We start from the raw sequence: 23,976 nt of genomic DNA, 5'->3' as shown, positions 1-23,976 counted from the left end.
GTTGTCCATCGCCTGCTGGATGTCCTCGCCAACAACGGCTATGTGCTCTATGTGGACAATTACTACTGTAGTCCACAGCTCGGCCGTAGTCTGGCTGCTGAGAACACAGTGGTGGTGGGCACCGTCCGCTCCAATCGGATTGGCATGCCCACAGACCTTGCCAGACAGAGCAAGGTGACTACGCAGCTGTACAGGCCCATCAACCTGGAGCATTTCGCCACGTCGGTGTGTGCTGACCTTGTTCCACTCCCTCCTGCTGAGGACGACACCGGTGCTGCCGTCCCTGTTGCAGATAATCTCAACCGTCTGACTGGGCAACACTTCATGAACAAGGGTAGCTCGAGGGGCTGCCATGTGTGCCACGCCAAGCTGAAGGCACAGAACGCTACACGGCAACAACTCAAGAACAGGACCAAGTGCACGTCATTCCCTGTAAATATGTGACCACTAGGCACTTCAAGGATAAGCGCCAAAAACTCTCGTTTGACCCCCTTTTGGATACCTCATCAGATCATGTGTCAAAAAGGGGGATCAACAACCTCAATCATGAGGTAAGTGTTTTCATAAAGATCACATATCATTCTTTCTGAAACATTTTGTTTTATATTGTTATGTTGTGTGGTTGTGTGTCTGTGAATTTGTGAAAATAGCTCAAAACAGTGCAATTTGAGGGAACGAAACGACAAATTTGGGCGCGACTCCAATGAGTTAACCCCAAAGCTTCAACCTTTCAAGCTGACATTTTAGCAGCCTCCTTGAAAATATGTAGGCTAAGCCCATGCTAAAGAAAACAATGAAATAGAATGAAGAAGAATGAGAACATCCAACCAATTGAATAAATTAAAAACATTAAAGCCCTACCTCTTCCAGGCTGCTTTTCCTTTCTTTCCTCCTCTTGACTTTCCACCCTGAAACACATAAAGAAGACAAGTTGCTGAATCAACTTGAAGCATGAATGGTTTGCTCTTAACACTTTCTACCCCACCAATGTTGACCAAGTCTTTTTTTTTTAGCTGACACTGGCTGTGCTGCAGCAGGTCCCTCAGAATTGTAGTGACTGTGTAGCAACTGCATATCAACACGATGGAATGCAGGCCATAGATCGACGTTACAAGAAGCGACTGAAGTGACTGTGAGTACGAATATATCCGTACCAGGTCAGATAGAGCCATACGAGTGGACCTGGGAAACAATGAGTCAAAGATCAGAATGTGGGAACATCAGTATAGACAGAAACTGTCTCCCTCGGCCATTTTCACATTTTTAAAGGCTGAAAAAATGTGTTTACTGTCTTCACAGGCATACAGAATGTGTAAATCATGAGAAAGTTTGGTAGAAGATGATGCCTGGTTGGTGGCACTATCCAAAACACTCTGTTCTGATATGACAATTATGTACAGACACAACCATTGTTCTCACACAACTTTTACAACACTCCTTAGTGAAAATCCGTACCCTTCCCCTCTGTCGGCCGAACGTTTTCTTGCGCCCTCCAGAATTGGCGGAGGAGTTGTCAAAGTAAGGCGAGGCCCACTCCCCAGCGCCCCCTGCTGTGCTCTGGCTGTCATCCTCCATCTCGTCCTGTATGGCTGTCAACAGAGAGATGCTTAGAGCTCACATCATTGTACACAGGGAAGCTCATTCTGGAAAATGCAAACAAAGTTCTTTCTTGAAGTATCCCCAAAATGAATAACCTGAACAAAATATGCATGGAATAAAAAAAACAAGAAAGATATGTTATTGGAAAGTTATATCTCTAACAAAACAAAACGTTACGTTCACTGATCTTCTGAAAACCAGAGGAACCTCAGAACAAAGGTCTTACCAGCAGACCACAACCCGTCACCCTCCAAAACAAATATAAAAGAGATAATAAAAAAATACAGCAGCTTTTGAAATCTTGTGAACAAGTGTGTGCCACAGCATGTGGGTGACCCAAGCACAACTCACAGGCCAGCATGACACAGTACTTGGTGGTGATGTCGGTGAAGCGATGGGCGCCGTACTTGTTGATCTTGGTCTCAGGCAGCCCGTCGATCTCTCGTTTCATCTCTTCCACTGTCAGCGGCGTCTTCTCCGCGAGTTGCCACAACGTGGCGTTGGGAAAGATGAGGGCGTAGTTCTTACTGCCGTGCTCCGTCGCTGGAACACAGAAAGCAGAAACATTAAACGATTGGTTTAGCAAATGGGACTGTGGAAGATTAAATCTGAACAACTGACGAAGGAAATAATACAAGAAAGCAGACAAAGAGTACAACAGAGAGAGTAATCTTTGAAAAGAAAGCATGTTGCTAAATGTTGCTGATCTTCATAACTTAAAGGCATATGTACGCGCTCCCGTGTTTACAAAGTGTAGTTTGCCCATAATCGATGTCAAACGCACCATAAGACCATATGATGACGATATGTCACCATGCGCGGACCATAATACATGCATTACAGCTTGTTCTCGCCTCTGAAAAAGTGAGGATGTCAACAAAGCCGCGGTGTTAGCTCCCTTGCATCAACGTTACATGTGTTGCCAAATCTATAAATAGGACGATCCAGATCAAAATGAAAATTAACATATCTCAACATTGAAGGGGTCCTAGACCACAATATTTTGCAGGGAACTTAATTTAGCATGTCTCCAGCTGTTGGTAAAGCAATTAGCGTGTATAGTCATCGAGTACATATGGGGGAGAATCTGAAATGGCGTCGAATGCCTAGTCAGCCACTTCAAACGTATTTTCTGTCTGACTGTGAGGTTGTTTTCCTTGTTGTGTGCATGGAACGTGTACAGTAATGAATAAAGAAAGAGCTGATGGTATTTAAAATGGTTTGGTGGGAAGAATGTAGCTATGAGAAGCAGAATTTGCCCAAAAATCACGAGTATTTTGCCCGCCATTTTGTGACACTTACTTGGGTAGGTATACTTCGAAGAAACTAGGTGGCACACTAACAGACAAAATCAAGTAGATGAAACTGAAACACGCGCACAAAAGATTCAGCTCACAGTACAAGCACTTGAAACCACATCTGTAGCCTGTAGTATTATTTTTTGCAACATATTCTCGGGTCACGGCGGGCGTTAGATTTTCGTGTCAGAAATCACGTAGGCACTTTCCCGGCATTGTCTGGCGTTGATGTACGATGGCAGAAAGAAAACTATACGATAAATTTAAGGGACAACACAAACAAATAAAAAAGAGACATTCATGATGATATCGTACGGAAATTACTATGAAGATGTGTTCTCCTCGGTCTTATTTTATTTTTTCGTGTCGTCGATTTTCGAGACTTCGTACTTCGGTTATACTTCATCGCTTTGTTTTGCCTATTTTTTTCCCGCGAAAAGTTTGGAACATGTTAATATCCACTTATCTTCTGGTTCATTTGCTGTCCACGATGTGTGACCCGGCACCCAGCGCCGAAAATGCGGAAGGTAAGTTGATACCATTTTGGGCATCATGTAACGCCCTCCAGTTACTAAAAAATCACTGTTTTTTTGCTTTCTTTCACTTTTTGTGTGGTTATTCTTGTATTAAAATATAATATTATTGTTCTAAAAACATTATGGGTTGATGTCGGTGATTTGTTTTCACAATTTGATGACTGGTTCGTGTTCTGAAGTCCGGCAAAATTTGCCGATGTTCATTTCAAGGGGTTTTCGTCGTTTTCTTTGTTACCTGTACGAATAATAATGATTTTAATTTTGTTTAATCCAGAAAGTGATTCAAACTCGGAAAACACGAGTTTAGTTATGAAAAATAAATAATAACGGAAGAAGTGTATTTCCGAACCCGGAGCTCGTTACAAACACCAAACGAATACCGTGTAGCGTAACGCCCACCTGCACTTGATGTGATTGTATTTGTTTCTTTCACTTATTTAATTTAGCTTACAGTTTGGAAAGACAGAATGCAAACTGAAACGTTAGACACGCATTTTGTTCTTTTTACACATGAACGTGCTGAACTTGTAGGCGTGAGTTACCAACACCACATCCAGTACAGTCGTCTCAGTGTAGGGAAACGCGCTCTTACTGTCGTCAGAAAACTTTTCGCTCGATTGTCGCTATGTTAAAGTAATTGTCTTATTTTTCTTCGTTATTCAATAGTATTAAACGCACTCGCCTTTATCTTGACCTTACACGAAAAAACACTGTGGCAGACAGCGGTAGTTACGGAACACAACGGTGGTTGTTTTCGTCGTGTATGTAACTTACTGAGGAGTACAAACTAAGAGGTATTAATACATGATTTCTGTCTCTTTCATTTTTTTAGTCTGTAAAAAACAGGAAATCGGTATTGGTTATTATTTTTTGTTTCGTTAAGTTCAAACCACGAAAATGGTTTTGCAAGGCGTTGGTTTCAAAGACGAAGGTGTGTCAATATCTTGGTGTAAGTAACTTACATCTCGAAGCAGTTGAAAAAAACACACCCCCCCCCCTCCCCCCGTTCCCTCGCTTTTCCTGACGATAAACAAAATCAGTAACACCACATCTTTCTTTCCATTCACTCTTTTAATGGTAAAAATTCCTTAATCGACGGAGTTGGTTTCCAACGCGATTTCGAAATTACGTTCTTCGTGTAGGCTAACTCGCTCGACCAAGAATAATGACGAATTTATAGAACCTCTGCTCACAGGTTTTCCTGTTGTTGTTTATTTCTCCTGCTTTCCCTTGTGCCAGTATTTGGATGAAGGTTGCATTAAATGTGTTTTATTATGCATAATGAAGTTGGTTACATACACCATACCACGGATGTTTGATTGAAGCATGCGGTGAACTGTAACGCACTCCGGAACGAGACCTTGCTGTCGTGGATTATCACTCGCTTTCAAGTTTTACATTTGCGCGAAGGCACTGTAATGAGCGATATAATGTCTTCGAAGTCACATGTATTTCAGGGAACTGTAAATACTTATTCAATATGTGGTCTATTAGAGTTAGTTACATTTCACTGGTGTAACGTAGATCAGACGTGTCGGTAACTCCCACGCTCAGAGTAGTTTTCCACTCTATTAACCTTTGGGTAGCGTGATGGTAGGCCTATAGTGAAATGGATTCAGTTGAAAATGCCCAGAATTTTGAGTATTCTCCGTGATTTAATTCATCTCGACCATCATTTCCTACGAATGGGTTACCCAACACCAAAGTTGGTGTCAGTAACGCGCTCCGGCTTGCAAAGATGCCTGCTATCGAGCGATTCGAATGGAGAGCAAAGTTAATAGAAGGATTAAACAGAAAACTCAAAGTATTTCGTGTAGCTGACAGATTTACCCATTTAAGATGTTAAAGTTATGTATCTGCTGACTGACACGGAGCGCGTTACACTACACGACACAACGGCTGCAGGTAACCAACGCTGCTGGCGACAGTACTGTCCAGTGTCGATTTTTTTTTTTTTCGCGGTGTGCACACTGTCAGTACCACTTCACTCTCTATCTTCCTTGCCTCCACGGACGGGAGCCTGCCGCAGTTCCAAGGAGGAGGGAAGGGGGTGGCGCAGGGTGGTGGTGGTGGGAGTGGTGAGAGAGGTGGTACTGCGTGAAAGGCGAGCGTGGTACAGAGCCAGAAAAACACAGTGCACTGTTCGCTGTTGTGACCACAATCTGATGCTCAGTGTCATGTACGCGGCATGTGTGTGTGTGTCTGTGTGTGTGTGTGTCTGTGTAAGAGTGTGTGTGTGTGTGTGTGTGTTGGGGGGTGGGGTCGAGGGGTAGAGGAAGGGGAGATAGAGAAGAGTTTAATTGCTAGGCGTTCCTTTTGTGATTGTTCTTTGTAATAAAAGAAAATTATTACACACACACACACACACACAGTATGTTACAGTACCCAGGCTGCCCCCATTTTTAATATAGATTTGGTAAAATCTGCTTGTTGAAACGTCTAAGACTAAAATCGAACAATTTTAAATCTGGAATACACAAGGCTGTAGTACTGGAGTTTTCAGCTATGGGAACATGTACAATGACCAGAAAGAAAAGAGAAAGAAACCAATTACCTTATTCTACTGGACAATGATTTGGTGTGTGTTTTTTTCCCGCTGGGGAGGGGAGAAGGGTATGTATATTTTGTGTTGTTGATTTTGTTTTATTTATATTTTTTACCGTGAAACTGATATGAGCTCATTACACTCTTTCAGAAAACACAGCAGAGCCGTCTTCAAGTGCTAAGTACAACTTGCGGATTAAACTGAAAAGACCCGTCAACTGCAGTTATGAAGAAGATGAGGAAGATGAGGGGGATGGGGAGATTTCAGCAGGCGAAAACCTCACAGAATGGCAGAAGAAACTCCGGAAGCATGAAGAACATGGAACCATGGAAGCATTCCGGAAGAAAGAGAAGGAAAGGCATCAACTTTACCAGCAGTCCACCACTTCTGAAAAGAGGGCTATCATTCGTGAACAGGTACGATGCCGAGTTGCAAGACATCGCGCGAAACATCGAGAAGAGGGACAAAGTGGCACACGTGCTACGGTTGCTTCATGGAAGGTGAAGCTAAAAGAGAAGCAGACAAAAGATGGTGAATATCAGCGAAGACGTCGTGCTGCACTGACAGAGGAAGAACGGATAGAAGCACCAGTTTGAATGGGTTTTCTTACCCAGAGCTGCAGACGGCCTAAACAGCACCTCCTCTTCTTTCATTCGTATCCTTTTGACTTATTATTAATATGACTACGTAATTTACTGGTATGCTTCAGTTACAACTTCCCCAACTATAAACAATACCCTTTTATCCAGTTACAAAATGTTACAGAGATTTTAGTTGGAAAGTAGAATGCAATACAAACCATTTGTTGTATGTATTTCATGAACCTATAGCTAGTGATTGTTCTGTGCATTTTTAATTTGTAACCAGTGAAGTTACTTGCCAAACAACCATAGGCACATGATTCAGTACTGAACTCAGTTTACCTTAACCAAGGACAAGCTCAACTCAAGCCAGGGGATTTCATTAAGGTGAAGGTGCCAAAGAAGAATGGATCAGCTGTCATTTACATGGCACAGGTGAGGATGAAGAAAAATATGTGTAAGACTCATTAACTTCGGCGACGGAATAAGTGAAGACCATTTATTACAAATGCAAATTTTAATTTCAAGTATTTCTGCTATGCCAGTTTTGCTTCTCCGCCTACAGAGTATTTGTGCATCCTATGTAGAGCCTCACCACTGTAGTAACACTTGGCTATTCTCACTTCTCATTTACACAGGTCACACAGAAAGAAGGAGGGGTCATTTCTGGACGCTATCTCAAACCATGGGGAGCAGCTTGGAAATTCAGTGATGCCCTCTCATTTGTCGAGGAGTATCAAATTCCTCTCCAGGACATAGCGGAGAAGATGGACAGTGCTGTTCTTCATGATGACGGACGAAACATCTACTATACCTTTTGAACAAGCCTGCAGAAACATGTCAACCATTTGCCAGAGCTTTTGTTGCTGAATAGCACAACTCTTCACACTGAAACTGATAGTTTATTTTACAAATGATTGTGGTCTAGCTTGTTTTTTTTTTCTTTCTTTTGATGCTGACCTTTTTTCCCTTTTACTCTGTAGATTGTGAAATAGCTTGGAAGATACTTGCTAATCTTGTAGTGTACATGTTTGACACGTTTTCTGTCTTATTTTCTACAAGACCAAAATGATTTTTTTTCTTCTGCAAGTTGTAAGATAACTGTGCCTTGCAAAATGCTTTGTTCTTAATCTGCTTAATACTTTCCTTACATAAAAGATGGAATGTTGCAAATGATGTTTTAAAACGCACATAACTTTTTCTCTGAATTACCCGTACACGTTGCATGTATAATATGCCTTAAAGACTAAAAATGCTGTTTTGATTACTATGAAGTTAACAGTTGGATTAATAATGGGGATATTTTCATGCCCTTATATTCATTCAACTTGTAACCTACAGATTAACACGGTACCCTGGTTCTGAGTCAGCCGTTTGTCTCAGCGAAATGACACGTTCTTCTCTTTATGAAGTATTATGTTCGCTATACCCTGTTATAATGAATAAACAAATATATATATCTATACATTGTATATATATAAGTGCACCAAGATTTGTGGCTACCATAAATTGCAATAACTCTAATCAGCTATTTAGACTGATGGAAAGCTTTTTCTTGCTTAATCTTATGAAAATGGACAATTTTCGTGATATGTAACTTACTCCAGGGCATTCTGTAACACTTTACTTACTGTTTCTCTCACACAACTCACTGCAACCCTTCATGCGGCGGTGAACTATGCAAGCAACCTTGTTCCTAACATTTCAACATAAAATTAGGGTACTGGCAGTACATTTTCTGTCCTGAAAGCAGGGAGAAGTAGTGTTTTTGGTAACAAGTAACCAGCACCACAGTGGGGCTTGATACTCAGTGGCCTAAAAAAAGATATGTCTGTGTGCTGCAGGTAATATGCATGAAAAAATCATAATTTGATAGTTTATACTTCTTGAATCCTTGCACATTTATGCTTTCAAACTTTATAGTAAGTGCCAGGGAGTAAATTGCCGATAACAGGCAAAACCAGAAACAGGGTACTCAGAGATTTGAGAAAAAAATATTGCTTATGTACATAGTAAAGACATTATATTATCTTAAAAAACATTTCCAGACACCCAAGACACTTATAATGAAAAGCAAAAAGCAAATCTGTGTGAAATCAGTTAAAAAATGTCAAAAACTGTGTATCAGCAGCATCTTTGGTGAAACTGTAACCTACTCCAAGATTCGACTCATGAGACACTGATGAAACTTCATCAAATTGGACAAGATTTTGTGCGAAGATACTTGGCTGTGCATAGAATAATTGCATGGAATCCAAATTTGCAAAACCTTAAAGTGAAAACAACAGTATAGATATTGTGATGTGACACGGTGATGTGTAACCAGCTCTGTATTTTATTTTGACACTCTACCACTTCAGACTGTTTGCCGATATTCCTTTTTCATTTATGTGAACACATACTGCATGGATTAATAAACTTTATAGAGGAAATAAAAATTGTTTCTGCTCACTTGTAATTTTGCCCTTTGTGTCACAAGAATTCGACACCATTTCAAATTCTTCCCCATATGCCTTTAATAACTTATCAAAGCCCTCTCAATGAACACAAGCTCCATCCTTTCTGATTTTACATACCCAGGTTAAAATCTATCATAAGAGCAATACAGGGTTTCCTTGTAAAATATACACACACACAAACAGTCCCCCCCACACAAACACACATGCGCCCACACAGACACGAAGACACACACATAAAGACACAACATGAAACTCATGTTGACCAGGGAACATGCATGGATGAATGAGCTCTTTAAGTAACCGATAGTCTTGGCCAGAGCACACACACACAAAAACACACACAAAGACACAACATGAAACTCGTTTAGACAAGAGAACATGCATGGATGAATGAGCTCTTCAACTGACCGATAGTCTTGGCCAGAGCACACACACACAAAGACACACACATAAAGACACAACATGAAACTCATGTTGACCAGGGAACATGGATGGATGAATGAGCTCTTCAACTGACCGATAGTTTTGGCCAGAGCACACACACAAAGACACACACATAAAACTCATGTTGACCAAGGAACATGGATGGATGAATGAGCTCTTCAACTGACCGATAGTTTTGGCCAGAGCACACACACACAAAGACACACACATAAAACTCATGTTGACCAGGGAACATGGATGGATGAATGAGCTCTTCAACTGACCGATAGTCTTGGCCAGAGCACACACACAAAGACACACACATAAAACTCATGTTGACCAGGGAACATGGATGGATGAATGAGCTCTTCAACTGACCGATAGTCTTGGCCAGAGCGACCAGCTCCTTGTAGCAGTCCTCCACCAGCTGCTGCCTGTTGGTCTGAGGCTCCTGACCGATACGACTCGCCTCGCTGCGCTTGCTCCCACCTTGCACAGCCATTTCAATCTGTGGCAAAACAAGAAGGGCAAAGCCCATACGACTCACATGCTTGACCTTGACCTTTACATGACCTTGACCTTCAGGGTCAAGGTCAAATAACTAAACCTAGCAATGACATCATACACTAAGAACTGCTTTACACATTTTTCCTACCAAAATACATGTGACCTTGACCCAAGGTCAAGGTCATCCAAGGTCATGCAACACAAAGCTGTTAATTCAAGACATAGGAAGTACAATGGTGCTTATTGGCCCTTTCTACCATGAGATATGGTCACTTTTAGTGGTTCACTACCTTATTTTTGTCACATTTCATAAGGGTCAAAGTGACCTTGACCTTGATCATATGTGACCAAATGTGTCTCATGATGAAAGCATAACATGTGCCCCACATAATTTTTAAGTTTGAAACAGTTATCTTCCATAGTTCAGGGTCAAGGTCACTTCAAACTATGTATACAATCCAACTTTGAAGAGCTCCTGTGACCTTGACCTTGAAGCAAGGTAAACCAAACTGGTATCAAAAGATGGGGCTTACTTTGCCCTAAATCGAAAATTTTTAATTAAATTTTCATTTGATTAATATACTTACCCGAGTCACATATTAGCATTGACGCAGTCGAGATGCTAGGTAGACTGAAAAACGCTATCCCGTCTATAGTATAAGGGAAGCAACCCAAGCAAAAAAGTAGCAAGCTTGCTACCCTGGGTTGCCTCCCGTAGCGTGCATCACGCCACAGATCTCGTACCCGATACGAGACACCCTCATTCGACTTCTAGAATACAAAGAAACTAAAAGCGGGGAAGGTGGGAGGGAATTACCTATGTGACTCGGGTAAGTATATTAATCAAATGAAAATTTAATTAAAAATTTTCGATTAAATTACATATTCTTACTCCGAGTCACATATTAGCAGATAACTCCAACAAGGTGGTGGGTAAGATCAAAAAGTTCAAACTCACTCTAAAGTTCTGGAGAGACAAAAGCCAGCTGCCGCCAAGGAAGGAATAGGCCGAGACCCATCCTGACAGAGGGCAGCAATGTCTGCAGAACCTGATAAGACAAAATCCTAGCGCCAGAAGCTGTGCGCAGGACATCATCCAAACCCCATAGGCCAAAAAGGCCAAGGAGGAGGCCCAGGCCCTGGAAATGAGCTCGGGCCGAGCCGAGGGAAAGATAGCATAAGCTATGACAAGGCGGAGGGCAAGAAAATCCCTTGCCAAGAAACTGGCCCACTGCCAAAAGTCAGGAAAGGATCCCGTGAGAAAGCAACCACTGACTCACTCTAAACCCTTGCCAGGAACTGGCCCACTGCCAAAGGACAGAAACGGACCGAGAACCACCCTGATTGACAGCCGAGATGTCTCTCAGGCAAGAAATGCGAAAGACGACCTCAGAGAGCCAGTAAGCTGTGCCCAGCACTTCTTCCAATCTTCTGAACCGTAAAACAGTCCGGAAAAGGACCCCAGTCTTGGATAAACCCGACCAAGTAGAGGGAAGGACAAGCTGCCCCCCCCCCCCCTTAAATGGAAGGAAATGCTAATGGCCTGGAAAAGATCCGTGCGTAAGGTTGCCGGCTAAGCCCTGAAAAGGACCGACCCTCACGGAGACCATAAGGCAACCATGCCAAAGTAAGAAAACTTTGGGATGGAGTGAGGCCCAAAAGGCCGTTGAGAGAACAGTCAGCTCCGGAAGAGTGACCAAACTCCAAACCGGAAAGAGAGAGACGCCTGAGTATCAAGTACCAGGGTCCAACTCAATGAGCAAAACTCAAGGGAGACGGTCACCGGTCGTCCCCTGCCCATCCCTGCGAAAGCAGAGAGAGGGGTAAAAAAGGGGACGAAGCGACCTAAGGTAGTGCATAAGCACCGCAAATGCGGACCCGCAGTGGCCAAATCCTAATGTGACCGGAGACCGGAAACAAAATGACAAAAGCCAGCGTGATCGCAGAGCAGACTGCTTGTAGGTAATTGAAAATGAATCAAAAAACCCGAAACAGAAAGGACGAAGCTGGTAAGAAAGACGGAAAACCGTGAAGCGAACCAGCCGTCAGCCTCCCGAGACCAGAGTTCTCAGTAATAGTCATAGTTGCAAGTGAAAAAGGGGTGACCAGGCCGGAAGCCCAACCCAGCAGAAATCGTCCCAACTCACATCATGCAAGCATGATGGAGAAGAGGAAGAGACGAAATCCGCAGTCACAAGAACCAATTGCCAAAGTCGCAACACGACAGGCAGGAAACTATAACACAGGCTAAGGCCGAGAGCCTTGCTGCCCGTAGGCCGGCCATTGCACCAAAGTACTCAAAGTACACAGGCACAGTAAGAAACCAAAAGTTTCGGCCGCCGAAAAAGATGCTGGCCTAGAGGCCAGCACCGAGAAAACTGGAACATTAGCTAGACCTCTGCCCAAAAAGGGGAGGAGTAGCCAAAAAACCTGAGAAAAAGTGACAAGCCAAGAATGACTTCTCAAATATGCAATGCCCAGACAATGCACCCTCAGGAAAATCTGAATGTTACCTCCGAGGCCAACTCAAGTGAACCTTAAGTTTGGACGAAACACCAGAACGCGTCTGATCGCTAGAGAAAGACAAAGTCAGACTCGGCGAAAGACAAACCTGGACCGAGTCCAGAAGCTCGTGGCAAGAGAAAACGGGGAAGCCCAAAGGCAGAAACCCCCTTTTAAACGGAAATCGACCTCTCAGCACCCATACGCTGGGAAAGAGAAAGAATGTCGAAGCCCGAAGCCACAAGCACAAGGAAAGCAACAACCACCACCTCCAACGGATGAAATGGCTGTTGCTCCCGCCGAGGCTAAAACCCCGAAGCCCTAAGGCCGACTGTTGTTTCAAAAACCCAGCGTACCTATGACGGCTGTGAAAGAAACAATCTCACCTGAGCTGAGGACGTAGGCCGCTTAGGCTGAGTCCGCTTAGGTATAGCCTGCTTAGGAGCGGCCTGCTTTTGCTGCTTTCAAATTGAAGCTCAAAAGAAGGGAACCGCTGTTCTCTGCTGGTCTCAATCCCCTGCTTCTGGCATGAGAGGCCAGGCTGCCGGAGAGAGACCGTCCACCAAGGATGACGAACTGAGAATGTTCCTTGTCGACTCCTCAGAAAACCGGGAGTGGGCAAGAAACAAGTCCCTTCCGCACGAGACCGCATGGAAATAGTGCAGAGAGGACAGCCTCATCTGTGCCTCGTTCACCCTTGTAAGTGTGGAGAGGAGTGAGACACTTCCTCCGCGTCCTGCCCTTTACTAAGGGGAAAGGGCGCCAAGGAATCTGTCAGAGCGCGAGAAAGCGCCCGCAGGAGAGTCTCGGCAATGGAACTGAGTTCCAAAAGTTGTCAGCCCCCTTCCTCAGAGAATAGGAGATTCTGCCCATAGAGCGGCAGAACCGAATCCTTCCTCAACGGCTTCGTAAGAAGCGAAAGAAGATCCGGCGTGACCGGAAACGGTGCACGCGGACGGGGAAAGGCCAACAGGCGGCTACGAGACGACCCTGGCCAAGGCAACTTCCTCTGGTCCGCTAAGGGCACGAAGGAGGAAGCCTGCGCAGGAGCGGCAAGGCATTCCGACGCCGGCTCCGAAGCTGAACCCTGAGGAACCAGCAACGAAACCGACGCCGGAGGCCACCCCCTGTCGAAGAGGGGGGCTCGGCGAAAAGGCAAAAAGGCGAAAAGCTACAAAGGGCGATTCTTCAAACCAGAAGTAGCTGCTTCCTCTTTGCCAACCGAAGTCCTTCCTGTTGGCAATCGATTGTGCTCATTCCCTAACTGAGGGGAGGATGAGAGGAATCAAAAACCAAGGAAAGTGGGAGAGAGGAGCTAGCGGCCACCACCGGAGTGTGTGGATGCTGCTGTCCCAACAGAGGCAAGAAGCCTGTATGCCCATAGGGCAAGCCTTGTTCGAAATTCACCGGCGACCAAACGGAAGCAGCGGGAACTGAACCGAGAAAATCCGGGAGGAGCCGGAAGTGCGGCAGCAACAGCAGCGCTATGCCAAAGCTGGTGCTGAGCCACCTACGAGCTGAAGCTCGGAACCCAAAGGTAGGCCGTAGGCCAGAACCGGAAGTGACAGTAACCTGTGCACTACCCGCTTGACCTACCCTCCTGCCAAGGCCGGAAGCGAAGCTGCCGGAAATGGCTGCCGTGCAAAGGGCAAAGCTCAAACCGGAAAGGGCCATGGGCTGCCCACACACCGATGAACTAACATTTCCAGCCGGAGCCGGAAGAGAAGCTGTCGCGAACGACTGCTTACGTATAGCGCAGCTCAAGCAGGATGGGATCATTATTTGTCCACCTTCCAACGAGGCACTACTTCCGTGAACCGGAAGTGCCGCTGTCGCGTACGACTGCCGACGTAAGGCAAGGCTCGAACCGGACGTGACAGTAGCCTGTGCACTAACCAGTGAACCTACACTTCCGGTCGGAACCGGAAGAACAGCTGTCGCGGGCGACCGCTGTCATAGGACAAGGCTCGAACCAGACGTGACAGTAGTCTGTGCACTAGTAAGAGAACCTCTACTTCCGGCCGGAGCTGGAAGCGGCTGCCGCGAACGACTGCTGACGTAAATTCGGAAGCTGGCCAGAGCCGCCGAAGGCAGCTGCTCCTCGCACACGGACCCGAAGTCCGAAACGCCACCTGAAGGGGACGGCTCATAGCCAAAAGAACCCGACAAATGACGCTGCGAGGGAAGGCCGTAAGCCGAACGCCCATCCTGTTGGCCATCGATGAAACTCGCACCCCTGACTAAGAGGAAGATGAGAGTCACCAACAACCGAAGGCAGCTGAAGAGAGGAGCTAGCGGCCACCACCGAAGTGGGTGGCTGCTGCTGTCCCAACAGAGGCAAAAAGCCCGTATGCCCAGGAGAACCACCGTATTCGAAATTCACCGGCGACACAACGGAAGCAGCGGGAACCGAACCGGAAAAGCCGGGAGGAGCAGGGAGTGCAGACGCAACAGCAGAACTATGCCATAGCTGGTGCTGAGGAGCCTGCAAGCCACAACCCGGAAGCCCTAGGCCGGAACCGGAAGTGACAGATGACTGTGCACGACCCGTTTGACCTACATTTCCTGCCCAGGCAGGAAGAGCAGCTGCCGGAAACGGCTGCTGTAGCAGGGCAAGGCTCGAACCGGAAGGGACCATGGGCTGTCCGCAAACCAGTGAACCAACACTTCCGGCCGGAGCCGGAAGCGAAGCTGCCGCGAACGGCTGCTTACGTAAAGCGCAGCTCGAACCGGATGGGACCATGGTCTGTCCGCAACCAGTGAACCACCACTTCCGGCCGGAGCCGGAAGGAAGCTGCCGCGAACGACTGCTTACGTAAAGAGCAGCTCGAACCGGAGGGGACCATGGTCTGTCCGCAACCAGTGAACCACCACTTCCGGCCGGAGCCGGAAGGAAGCTGCCGCGAACGACTGCTTACGTAAAGCGCAGCTCGAACCGGAGGGGACCATGGTCTGTCCGCAACCAGTGAACCACTACTTCCGGGAACCGGAAGTGCAGCTGCCGCGGACGGCTGCTGCGAGCACATACCTTGTGTCGACCGTATCCCCCAAAGGGACCTGCTCAGGTGCACTCCCGCAAGCGGAAGCCACCGAGCGCCGGCCGAGAAGAGAAACGCCTCCCTGTGCACGGACTCCAGAGCCATCACAGAAGCCAGCAGGCTGGACAGGTGATCAGGAACAAAGGAAGCCAACGACCGAGGGTCGCACACCCCCGGGAGGGAGGCAGAGCTGGAAACAGGGTCCGTCCGCGACATTGCTGTACGAACGAGCGTCCGAATTTCTGGAATCAAAGAAGACAAAAGGCTAGCAACAAGAGCGCCAGCCTCCGGCGCAGGTACAGGGGTAGAAACGGCCGTGGTAGCGGCCACACCCGCCGCCCGCGAGCCAGACGAAGTTTCCTCCGGAGCCTAAATAGGCACAGGAAAAACGAAGTTAGTCTTCGGGTCAGAAACGTGAACCGAGGTGGAAGCCGAGGACTTAGGTTTAACAGGGCCTTTGCCCCTAACCTCGGCCTTAGCCGCTCGCTTTTCTCACTATCAGACATGCTGTCACACGAGAAAAACAAACTACTAAAAATACACAAGTCTCTAGGACGTAAAACTTCAGCAGAATAAACTAGCACTAACGTACCAGCTACAAGCAGCTACCAATGCTACTGGTAAACGCTCAAAGTCCGTAGCACGGACCCAAACTAACCAGCAAAAAACACCACGTGTAAGCGAAAAATGGCGACCAAAATGGCGGCCACAGCAACAAACTACTGAGCAAAATTCGTAAGTCCGCGGACGGAAAAATTCTCAGCAGAATGAACAATGCAAACAACAACAAAAAGGAACAATCTCACCGCTAGAAACAGCTATGAGCAGACGGGGAGCCGAGGCCGGTAGGTGTCAAGCAGACAGCAAAACCGGCCTAGGAGCGAAATCAAGCACGACCTGTCTCTCTGGCTGAAAGATGTCGAATGAGGGTGTCTCGTATCGGGTACGAGATCTGTGGCGTGATGCACGCTACGGGAGGCAACCCAGGGTAGCAAGCTTGCTACTTTTTTGCTTGGGTTGCTTCCCTTATACTATAGACGGGATAGCGTTTTTCAGTCTACCTAGCATCTCGACTGCGTCAATGCTAATATGTGACTCGGAGTAAGAATATGTAATTTAATATCATATATAGGTGAGGTATTCAATCTCAAAAACTTCAGAGAAAATGGGAAAAATGTGAAAAATACCTGTTTTTTAGACAACATTTATGGCCCCTGCGACCTTGACCTTGAAGCAAGGTCAAGATGCTATGTATGTTTTTTGGGGCCTTGTCATCATACACCATCTTGCCAAATTTGGTACTGATAGACTGAATAGTGTCCAAGAAATATCCAACGTTAAAGTTTTCCGGCCGGCCGGACGGACGGACGACTCAGGTGAGTACATAGACTCACTTTAAATTTGCTTCGCATGTGAGTCAAAAACAGAGGCAATGAATTCTTCTTCTTCTTCTTCTGTGTTCGTGGGCTGAAACTCCCACGTACACTCGTGTTTTCGCACGAGTGGATGTTTGTTTTATTTTATTTGTTACTTTTTTTTTTTACGAGTGGATGTTTACGTGTATGACCGTTTTCTTGGTGACCAATGAATTCAAATTCATTTCAACCACCCTGAAGAAGTCAGACAGGCTGCTGACAATTGGATGATGAATTTACCAAAGCTGGTTTCTGTTGTGTTTTCTTTTTGTTTTGTTGCAATGAATTCAACTGTAGCAATGTCAATGTAATCACATATATCAATCAATCAATGAGTCTTATATCGCGCATATTCCGTGGGTACAGTTCTAGGCGCTCTGCAGTGATGCCGTGTGAGATGAAATTTTATACGGCCAGTAGATTGCAGCCATTTCGGCGCATATTTACCTTTCACGGCCTATTATTCCAAGTGACACGGGTATGGGTAGACAATTATTAACTGTGCCTAAGCAATTTTGCCAGGAAAGACCCTTTTGTCAATCGTGGGATCTTTAACGTGCACACCCAATGTAGTGTACACGGGGGGAGGTTCGGACACCGAAGAGAGTCTGCACACAAAGTTGACTCTGTGAAATAAATTTCCGCCGAACCTGGGATCGAACTCACGCTGACAGCGGCCAACTGAATACAAATCCAGCGCGCTACCAACTGAGCTATATCCCCGCCCCTGAGCTATATCCCCGCCTGTCTCTCTCTACTGGCAACAACATGCACATTGAAGATTAAATTTTATTTCCAAGCACCTAGCCAATGGAACACACTACCTCTCCCCCTCCGTCAACAACAGTCCCTCGAATCATTCAAATCTGCACTCAAGACATTCCTTTTTTCCAAATAATCCATGCATTCTACACTGCCCACCCCATCCCACCCTGAATAACTGTACATATTTTAATGGTTGATGGTGTGTGTGTGCTAGTGACTTTAAGTCTCCGTGTGTGTGAACGAGTGTATGTGCGCCTTGAGTCGCCTGTTGGTGAGATATGTGCGCGTTATAAATATTCGTATTATTATTATTATTATAAATCATCTCCCTGGGTCCATTCCAATTCAGAAATGGGTTCTTCCGCATTGCCCTCTGATGAATGCTGTGGTAATGACAAAACAGTAGTCCCATTTATGAAATATGCCTCTTACCAAAACACTGTCTGAGGGAAGAAAAAACGGTATCAGGCAATCTGCACTTTGAAAATGCATATCGTAAATCATTCCCTTCCATCTCATCCAATTCAACAAACGGTTTGTCAGAGCACTGCCTTCTAACCAGTGCTGTGTCAAAGACAAATCATTACACAACAGGATGCACAAGCACTCTCACTGTCCCCATCCCATTCCCTCCATCCACACCCATGTGCCTTACATTCTTTCAGCGTGAGGCTGGCAGCCCCAAACGCACGTAGCACGCAGCAGTGTCGGCTGCGGTGATTTTCAGCAGATAAGTTTAGCCTCTCCTGCATTTTGCTCCACCTCATGACCACTTTCACTTCCCCGCTCCTCCATCCAAATACCTTCAACTTGTTCTGCATGAGACCGACAGCCCGAAATACACGTAGAAGCCAGCTGTGTCAGCTGCGGTGATTGTCAGCTGATAAGTTTAGAATCTCCTGCATCTTGCTCCACTTCATGACCAGTCTAACTTCCCCGCCCCTGTGCCTCCATCCACGTACCTTGAACTTGTTCTGCGTGAGACTGCCAGCCTTGGGCCCCAGACGGACGTAGCAGGCAGTTGTGTCGGCGGCCGTGATTTTCAGCTCCTCGACGAGCACACCCTCTACCACCAGCTTGTGCATCAGTCGCTCAGCGTCACCGCGACTGTATGCCGCCCCGCGACCGTGGAGACCCAAGCGGTTGTGGCCGTTGTCCATGATACGAGTGTTTTGAGACCCTGGACAGCAGCAGTGTTACTCATGGTCACAATCAGTACAAGAAGGGCAAAGCCCATACGACTCACATGCTTGACCTTGACCTTTACATGACCTTGACCTTCAGGGTCAAGGTCAAATGACTAAACCTAGCAATGACATCATACACTAAGAACTGCTTTACACATTTTTCCTACCAAAATACATGTGACCTTGACCCAAGGTCAAGGTCATCCAAGGTCATGCAACACAAAGCTGTTAATTCAAGACATAGGAAGTACAATGGTGCTTATTGGCTCTTTCTACCATGAGATATGGTCTCTTTTAGTGGTTCACTACCTTATTTTGGTCACATTTCATAAGGGTCAAAGTGACCTTGACCTTGATCATATGTGACCAAATGTGTCTCATGATGAAAGCATAACATGTGCCCCACATAATTTTTAAGTTTGAAACAGTTATCTTCCATAGTTCAGGGTCAAGGTCACTTCAAAATATGTATACAATCGAAAATTTTTAATTAAATTTTCATTTGATTAATATACTTACCCGAGTCACATATTAGCATTGACGCAGTCGAGATGCTAGGTAGACTGAAAAAACGCTATCCCGTCTATAGTATAAGGGAAGCAACCCAAGCAAAAAAGTAGCGAGCTTGCTACCCTGGGTTGCCTCCCGTAGCGTGCATCACGCCACAGATCTCGTACCCAATACGAGACACCCTCATTCGACTTCTAGAATACAAAGAAACTAAAAGCGGGGAAGGTGGGAGGGAATTACCTATGTGACTCGGGTAAGTATATTAATCAAATGAAAATTTAATTAAAAATTTTCGATTAAATTACATATTCTTACTCCGAGTCACATATTAGCAGATAACTCCAACAAGGTGGTGGGTAAGATCAAAAAGTTCAAACTCACTCTAAAGTTCTGGAGAGACAAAAGCCAGCAGCCGCCAAGGAAGGAATGGGCCGAGACCCATCCTGACAGAGGGCAGCAATGTCTGCAGAACCTGATAAGACAAAATCCTAGCGCCAGCAGCTGTGCGCAGGACATCATCCAAACCCCATAGGCCAAAAAGGCCAAGGAGGAGGCCCAGGCCCTGGAAATGGGCTCGGGCCGAGCCGAGGGAAAGATAGCATAAGCTATGACAAGGCGGAGGGCAAGAAAATCCCTTGCCAAGAAACTGGCCCACTGCCAAAAGTCAGGAAAGGATCCCGTGAGAAAGCAACCACTGACTCACTCTAAACCCTTGCCAGGAACTGGCCCACTGCCAAAGGACAGAAACGGACCGAGAACCACCCTGATTGACAGCCGAGATGTCTCTCAGGCAAGAAATGCGAAAGACGACCTCAGAGAGCCAGTAAGCTGTGCCCAGCACTTCTTCCAATCTTCTGAACCGTAAAACAGTCCGGAAAAGGACCCCAGTCTTGGATAAACCCGACCAAGTAGAGGGAAGGACAAGCTGCCCCCCCCCCCCCCCCCTTAAATGGAAGGAAATGCTAATGGCCTGGAAAAGATCCGTGCGTAAGGTTGCCGGCTAAGCCCTGAAAAGGACCGACCCTCACGGAGACCATAAGGCAACCATGCCAAAGTAAGAAAACTTTGGGATGGAGTGAGGCCCCAAAAGGCCGTTGAGAGAACAGTCAGCTCCGGAAGAGTGACCAAACTCCAAACCGGAAAGAGAGAGACGCCTGAGTAACAAGTACCAGGGTCCAACTCAATGAGCAAAACTCAAGGGAGACGGTCACCGGTCGTCCCCTGCCCATCCCTGCGAAAGCAGAGAGAGGGGTAAAAAGGGGACGAAGCGACCTAAGGTAGTGCATAAGCACCGCAAATGCGGACCCGCAGTGGCCAAATCCTAATGTGACCGGAGACCGGAAACAAAATGACAAAAGCCAGCGTGATCGCAGAGCAGACTGCTTGTAGGTAATTGAAAATGAATCAAAAAACCCGAAACAGAAAGGACGAAGCTGGTAAGAAAGACGGAAAACCGTGAAGCGAACCAGCCGTCAGCCTCCCGAGACCAGAGTTCTCAGTAATAGTCATAGTTGCAAGTGAAAAAGGGGTGACCAGGCCGGAAGCCCAACCCAGCAGAAATCGTCCCAACTCACATCATGCAAGCATGATGGAGAAGAGGAAGAGACGAAATCCGCAGTCACAAGAACCAATTGCCAAAGTCGCAACACGACAGGCAGGAGACTATAACACAGGCTAAGGCCGAGAGCCTTGCTGCCCGTAGGCCGGCCATTGCACCAAAGTACTCAAAGTACACAGGCACAGTAAGAAACCAAAAGTTTCGGCCGCCGAAAAAGATGCTGGCCTAGAGGCCAGCACCGAGAAAACTGGAACATTAGCTAGACCTCTGCCCAAAAAGGGGAGGAGTAGCCAAAAAACCTGAGAAAAAGTGACAAGCCAAGAATGACTTCTCAAACATGCAATGCCCAGACAATGCACCCTCAGGAAAATCTGAATGTTACTTCCGAGGCCAACTCAAGTGAACCTTAAGTTTGGACGAAACACCAGAACGCGTCTGATCGCTAGAGAAAGACAAAGTCAGACTCGGCGAAAGACAAACCTGGACCGAGTCCAGAAGCTCGTGGCAAGAGAAAACGGGGAAGCCCAAAGGCAGAAACCCCCTTTTAAACGGAAATCGACCTCTCAGCACCCATACGCTGGGAAAGAGAAAGAAAGTCGAAGCCCGAAGCCACAAGCACAAGGAAAGCAACAACCAACACCTCCAACGGATGAAATGGCTGTTGCTCCCGCCGAGGCTAACACCCCGAAGCCCTAAGGCCGGCTGTTGTTTCAAAAACCCAGCGTACCTATGACGGCTGTGAAAGAAACAATCTCACCTGAGCTGAGGACGTAGGCCGCTTAGGCTGAGTCCGCTTAGGTATAGCCTGCTTAGGAGCGGCCTGCTTTTGCTGCTTTCAAATTGAAGCTCAAAAGAAGGGAACCGCTGTTCTCTGTTGGTCTCAATCCCCTGCTTCTGGCATGAGAGGCCAGGCTGCCGGAGAGAGACCGTCCACCAAGGATGACGAACTGAGAATGTTCCTTGTCAACTCCTCAGAAAACCGGGAGTGGGCAAGAAACAAGTCCCTTCCGCACGAGACCGCATGGAAATAGTGCAGAGAGGACAGCCTCATCTGTGCCTCGTTCACCCTTGTAAGTGTGGAGAGGAGTGAGACACTTCCTCCGCGTCCTGCCCTTTACTAAGGGGAAAGGGCGCCAAGGAATCTGCCAGAGCGCGAGAAAGCGCCCGCAGGAGAGTCTCGGAAATGGAACTGAGTTCCAAAAGTTGTCAGCCCCCTTCCTCAGAGAATAGGAGATTCTGCCCATAGAGCGGCAGAACCGAATCCTTCCTCAACGGCTTCGTAAGAAGCGAAAGAAGATCCGGCGTGACCGGAAACGGTGCACGCGGACGGGGAAAGGCCAACAGGCGGCTACGAGACGACCCTGGCCAAGGCAACTTCCTCTGGCCCGCTAAGGGCACAAAGGAGGAAGCCTGCGCAGGAGCGGCAAGGCATTCCGATGCCGGCTCCGAGCTGAACCCTGAGGAACCAGCAACGAAACCGACGCCGGAGGCCGCCCCCTGTCGAAGAGGGGGGCTCGGCGAAAAGGCAAAAAGGCGAAAAGCTACAAAGGGCGATTCTTCAAACCAGAAGTAGCTGCTTCCTCTTTGCCAACCGAAGTCCTTCCTGTTGGCAATCGATTGTGCTCATTCCCTAACTGAGGGGAGGGTGAGAGGAATCAAAAACCAAGGAAAGTGGGAGAGAGGAGCTAGCGGCCACCACCGGAGTGTGTGGATGCTGCTGTCCCAACAGAGGCAAGAAGCCTGTATGCCCATAGGGCAAGCCTTGTTCGAAATTCACCGGCGACCAAACGGAAGCAGCGGGAACTGAACCGGAAAATCCGGGAGGAGCCGGAAGTGCGGCAGCAACAGCAGCGCTATGCCAAAGCTGGTGCTGAGCCACCTACGAGCTGAAGCTCGGAACCCAAAGGTAGGCCGTAGGCCAGAACCGGAAGTGACAGTAACCTGTGCACTACCCGCTTGACCTACCCTCCTGCCAAGGCCGGAAGCGAAGCTGCCGGAAATGGCTGCCGTGCAAAGGGCAAAGCTCAAACCGGAAAGGGCCATGGGCTGCCCACACACCGATGAACTAACATTTCCAGCCGGAGCCGGAAGAGAAGCTGTCGCGAACGACTGCTTACGTATAGCGCAGCTCAAGCAGGATGGGATCATTATTTGTCCACCTTCCAACGAGGCACTACTTCCGTGAACCGGAAGTGCCGCTGTCGCGTACGACTGCCGACGTAAGGCAAGGCTCGAACCGGACGTGACAGTAGCCTGTGCACTAACCAGTGAACCTACACTTCCGGTCGGAACCGGAAGAACAGCTGTCGCGGGCGACCGCTGTCATAGGACAAGGCTCGAACCAGACGTGACAGTAGTCTGTGCACTAGCAAGTGAACCTCTACTTCCGGCCGGAGCTGGAAGCGGCTGCCGCGAACGACTGCTGACGTAAATTCGGAAGCTGGCCAGAGCCGCCGAAGGCAGCTGCTCCTCGTACACGGACCCGAAGTCCGAAACGCCACCTGAAGGGGACGGCTCATAGCCAAAAGAACCCGACAAATGACGCTGCGAGGGAAGGCCGTAAGCCGAACGCCCATCCTGTTGGCCATCGATGAAACTCGCACCCCTGACTAAGAGGAAGATGAGAGTCACCAACAACCGAAGGCAGCTGAAGAGAGGAGCTAGCAGCCACCACCGAAGTGGGTGGCTGCTGCTGTCCCAACAGAGGCAACAAGCCTGTATGCCCAGGAGAACCCCGTATTCGAAATTCACCGGCGACACAACGGAAGCAGCGGGAACCGAACCGGAAAAGCCGGGAGGAGCAGGGAGTGCAGACGCAACAGCAGAACTATGCCATAGCTGGTGCTGAGGAGTCTGCAAGCCCAACCCGGAAGCCCTAGGCCGGAACCGGAAGTGACAGATGACTGTGCACGACCCGTTTGACCTACATTTCCTGCCCAGGCAGGAAGAGCAGCTGCCGGAAACGGCTGCTGTAGCAGGGCAAGGCTCGAACCGGAAGGGACCATGGGCTGTCCGCAAACCAGTGAACCAACACTTGCGGCCGGAGCCGGAAG

At 47.4% G+C, this 23,976-nt stretch overlaps 1 protein-coding gene across 1 annotated transcript in view; it reads right to left on the bottom strand.

Annotated features, from left to right (window-relative positions):
• The window catches only part of LOC138949082 (recQ-like DNA helicase BLM), an 87,244-nt gene that overhangs the window by 13,527 nt on the left and 49,741 nt on the right, over positions 1 to 23,976 (bottom strand). The window contains exons 20-24 of the mRNA XM_070320822.1: positions 18,631 to 18,848; positions 9,820 to 9,949; positions 1,951 to 2,142; positions 1,456 to 1,589; positions 862 to 908 (exon numbers count right to left, since the gene is read on the bottom strand). Of these exons, the coding sequence (XP_070176923.1) occupies positions 862 to 908; positions 1,456 to 1,589; positions 1,951 to 2,142; positions 9,820 to 9,949; positions 18,631 to 18,848 (721 nt within the window). The remainder of the gene's footprint in view (positions 1 to 861; positions 909 to 1,455; positions 1,590 to 1,950; positions 2,143 to 9,819; positions 9,950 to 18,630; positions 18,849 to 23,976) is intronic.

Source organism: Littorina saxatilis, linkage group LG1, assembly GCF_037325665.1.
Source record: "Littorina saxatilis isolate snail1 linkage group LG1, US_GU_Lsax_2.0, whole genome shotgun sequence".
Lineage (NCBI taxonomy): Eukaryota > Metazoa > Mollusca > Gastropoda > Littorinimorpha > Littorinidae > Littorina > Littorina saxatilis.
This window is presented reverse-complemented; position numbering and strand designations above follow the sequence as displayed.